At 54.4% G+C, this 4,147-nt stretch overlaps 1 protein-coding gene across 1 annotated transcript; it reads left to right on the top strand.

The window, feature by feature from the left end:
• Positions 1-2,944: 2,944 nt before the first annotated feature.
• On the top strand, positions 2,945-3,870 carry LOC113997719 (the record flags this gene model as incomplete). The annotated part of the gene is made up of 2 exons (XM_039388159.1): positions 2,945-3,174; positions 3,282-3,870. Coding segments are annotated over exons 1-2 (700 nt in total), but the record flags the coding sequence as incomplete, so codon positions are not given.
• Between the last annotated feature and the right edge of the window lie 277 nt (positions 3,871-4,147).

The following is a 4,147-nucleotide window of genomic DNA, read 5'->3' as shown; positions in this document are numbered from 1 at the left end:
GTGTTATGACAAGGAACAGAAAAATAATATTTTATCAGCACAACAGGGAAAAATACCACGGATCCAGCCAAAAATTGACTGGAATTATTACCCCAGAATTATGTTCCTTTTTACTGTGGGATAGAATATCCACACAGCAACTATTTCAAAATATTTAATTATAGGAGAGCTTAATCTGCTGTAGCTGTTGGGATTAATTTCCCCATAGAGACAATTTCTGTAACTATTGCAGTTGAAGAAATGTAGATGAGTGTAATTGCAATTAAAACCCAAGAAAAGTTTAAACTTTATAGAGGTGACAAATGCCTGCCACCACATCTGCCAGGTAGTCAGCACTGCAAACACAAACTCTATGAAGAAGCAATAAAGAGCCACTCTAACTGCGTTCATGCACGTTAGCAACCATGGTATCTGTTATTTTCAGGAACAAAAAGTGTCTCATTGAACTAAATATATGTCTTGCATTGTGCCCAGAAGATTGCTAGATTTCAGCTCTTGTGGTGTCCAGCAGGAGCAGGATCCAAAAGCCAAAATCCTCAACAGAGAAAGAGGGACAGTATGTGAACCTTGCCTGCTGCTGCCCTTGGAAAGGTCAACTTCTGAAACAGGAAACAAGAGTTTCATCTTGACCTTTAAATACTGTGTTTGGATGGGAAAGAAGTGGCTTTTAGATATCTGGCAGTCTGGAATGAAAAAAAAAAAGAAACTGGTGATGGTAAGAACTTGTAATAGTTTAGCATTTCATACAGCCTGACTCGAGGAGGCTGCAGGACACGGGGCCTCTGGGTTGCCAGCTGGAATTGGCTGAGGTCAGCTGGAGGCAGAAGGGAGTCTCTGATCTCATCAGGTTGACGTGAGAGCAATGCATAGGTGGCCTCATTGAGTTCCCAGTGCGGGACCTGGCGGTGGTAGCTGGCATCTTCTACCAATAGTTCAGTTTCCATTCAGGCCTTTGCAAATCCATTCCTATCCAGGAGTTATCTTTCCAGAGTAACATGGAGCGGTACAAAAATACAGTATCTGCATTTTTATCTTATCTATAGAGATTCAAATCGCATTTGTTTCAGTCTGGCTCCATTCATGTGCACTAATCACTTGCTTAAAAATATTTATCTGTTTATCCCTCCTGGCATTTCTGCTATGATTGTTAAAATTCAGAAACCTTGATCACCACTGCACTCGCACATATGCAGCTTATGGAGAGGGGCTGGATAACGGAATGGAGTCTCCAAGTTTGGCAGGATTTACTTTCAAAATGAGCTGCTTTTCAGCTATTACTTTATCCACTTTTGGTTCAATTGAATTAAATAATATGATTATGTTTTTATGAAAAATATTTGCAGAATGTTTTTGAAAAGACAAACTTCTTTCTAAAGCCAATATAGAGACTTTACTGTCCTGTATTCAGGTGTTGGGCTTTTTTTGGTGACAAAATGGATGAATTAAATGAGTTTAGATCTCTGATTATTTTGATCAAGATGCATAATGGTATGTTTACAAACATTCATATTTCGTAATGGGGATGTTAGAATTCACCTGTGGTGTTGTGAAACAACAGTACTGTCCAGTGCTTCACAAACCAGAGTGAGAACCGACACTGCCCCTGCCCACTGTTCAAATGAACGGCAAAAAAATACCCAGAAAAAGATAGGTTGGAAGGTATTATCAGTTTCTTTATTATTTTAAAGTAAGATTCATGTTGACAGTGCTGCTTTTGTGTGTTTTGGATTCGCTCCTGGAAGCAAACAAGCACTCACGAGCAGACATAGTGCTAAATATTTCCTGAGTTTCCTTCCCCTTATCCAGTTACCGTTGCTGGTGCTGTCGGGGCCATCCAGTGCCACCCGCTCGAGGGCTGGGGCTGCCATTTGCTTCCTCAGAGCAGGAGACCTTGAGGAGGAGGCTCGGGGGGGACTTTATCCCTCCCTACAACTCCCTGACAGGGGGTTGTAGCCAGGTGGGAGTCGGGCTTTTGTCCCAAGTAACCAGTGATAGGATAAGGGGACATAGTCTTAACCTGTGCCAGGGGAGGTTTAGGTTGGACATTAGAAAGAATTTCTTCACAGAGAGGATGATTTGACATTGGGATGGGCTGCCCAGGGAAGTGGTGGAGACGCCGTCCCTGGAGGTGCTTAAGGAAAGACTGGACATGGTGCTTGATGCCATGATCTAGTTCACATGGTGGTGTTGGGCCACAGGTTGGACTTGACGATCTCAGAGGTCTTTTCCAATCTGATTCTGTCATCCCTTATTTCAGACAGACTTTTTTAAAATTATTTTTCACCCGAGTGTTTGGAAATAACGCAGGGTTTATGCATCCTCAGTTTTGCCACAATTAATTTGTTGCCATCCTGTCTCGATCCCGGTACACTGAGGTGCCCTGCCCCTGTGTGACACCCAGTTCCGAGCTGTGACAAGAGAAGGCAGTTACCTGACTACGAAAGCACCGCACGTGGAGGGCTGAGGATTTAGTGCTTTAAGTGAAACCTGTGTAGACCAGGAACGGGGGAGGCGATTATGTCACCGGGCGTGCAGCTGAGCTGCTTCGCTCGGCTTCCCGGGGGCCAGCGCGCGTCTCCCGTCTGCTCCCCTCAGCCCCGCGGGGCTCCCCCAGCCCCCGAGGGCTGCGCGGGGCGGTGCGAGGCGGCGGTGGGGAGGTGACCCCGCCGCGGTTACCGGCGGGGTAACGGGGGGCACGTGGGGCCCGCCCGTGAGGGGCCACGCGGCCCCTGTGGCGCGGGGCGGGGGACCCCGCAGAGGGGCGGTGTGTGCGCGTGTGTGACAGGTGCGGCGCGCGCGCGCCCGCCCTCCCCCCTCGCTCCCCCCTCGCTCCCCCCTCCCTCCCCGTCCCTCGCGCGAGCGCGCGCGCCGCCATGAATATGCAAATACGGGTATAATTGCCAGCCAATGGCGTGCGCGCTGGTCACATGGTGCTGGTGGAGGCTCAGGGAAGAGAAGTTGAGTCCGGGCGAGCTCGGGCAGCGCCGCCAGAGCCGAGCGAGCGGCGGGCGAGCGCCGCGCCTCCTCCGCAGGGAGCCCGCCGGCCGGGGCTCTGCCTGGACCATGCCGATCCTCCTCTTCCTCATAGACACGTCCGCCTCCATGAACCAGCGGGCGTACCTGGGCACCAGCTACCTGGACATCGCCAAGGGCGCCGTGGAGATCTTCATGAAGGTGAGTGTGCGGCGCCGCCCCGGGGGGAGCCGCCGCCCCGCTCGCTCCCCCCCCCTTCCCCGCACCTTCGCCGCGCTCACGGCCGCTTCTCTCCGCTCTCTCCGCAGCTGCGGGCCCGCGACCCGGCCAGCCGCGGCGACAGGTACATGCTGGTTACCTTCGACGAGCCGCCCTACTGCATCAAGGTAATGACCCCCCCCGGCCGCCCCGCTCCCGCCGCAGGGGCCGCCCTTGGCGCGGCGCGGCCCCGTCCGGCCCGGCGGCGGCAGCAGCAGCCTGTGAAGATGGCGGACATTTTGCTTTTGTATGGAGGAGAGAGGCTGAGGGCGCTGCTGAGATGGAGGAGGGGGGGGGGAGGAGACGGGCGGGCCGTGATTCACCGCCCCGGCGCAGCGAGGGGCGGCCGCGCTCCGCCCCCCGCGGGGCGGTGGCTCCGGCGGGGCCGCGCCGGGATCCGGCCCCGCTCGGCCCCGACCCCCCCGGGACACGCGGGCGGGGGGCGGTGGGTGCGGTGGGTACTGCCCGATCCCGAAGGGCAGCGCTGGGGCAGCGGTCCCCTCACGGCTGCGGGTCCCCGACGGGCAGTGGGACGGAGCGCCCGCGCCTGTTCTCCGCCTCTGCGAGGCAAGAAGAAGCCCCGGTGTTGGGATCTCGTGTCCCCTCCATTCCTCCTGCTGAGCACGGTGACCCGCACCGGTACTGTGTAAGGTGCTCGTAATCGCCGCTCCGTGCAGGGCTGTGGTGAGCTGGACGTGGAGACAAAATCGTCAAGGTTGGAAGAGACCTTAAGACCATCCAGTCCGACCGTCAGCCCGGCCCTGCCACTGTAACCCCCAGCCCACCCAACCGCATCACCCAGCGCCAGATCCAGACGCCTCTTGAACACCTCCAGGGATGGTGACTCCACCGCCTCCCTGGGCAGCCTATTACAATGCCTGACTGCCCAAACAGTGACAAAATTGTTTTTTCTGGT

The sequence above is a fragment of the Pipra filicauda genome, unplaced genomic scaffold, assembly GCF_003945595.2.
Source record: "Pipra filicauda isolate LSUMZ 115617 unplaced genomic scaffold, ASM394559v2 scaffold616_size215100_pilon, whole genome shotgun sequence".
NCBI classification, from domain to species: domain Eukaryota; kingdom Metazoa; phylum Chordata; class Aves; order Passeriformes; family Pipridae; genus Pipra; species Pipra filicauda.
Note: the sequence above shows the minus strand (reverse complement) of the source record. Positions and strands in the feature narration are given on the sequence as shown.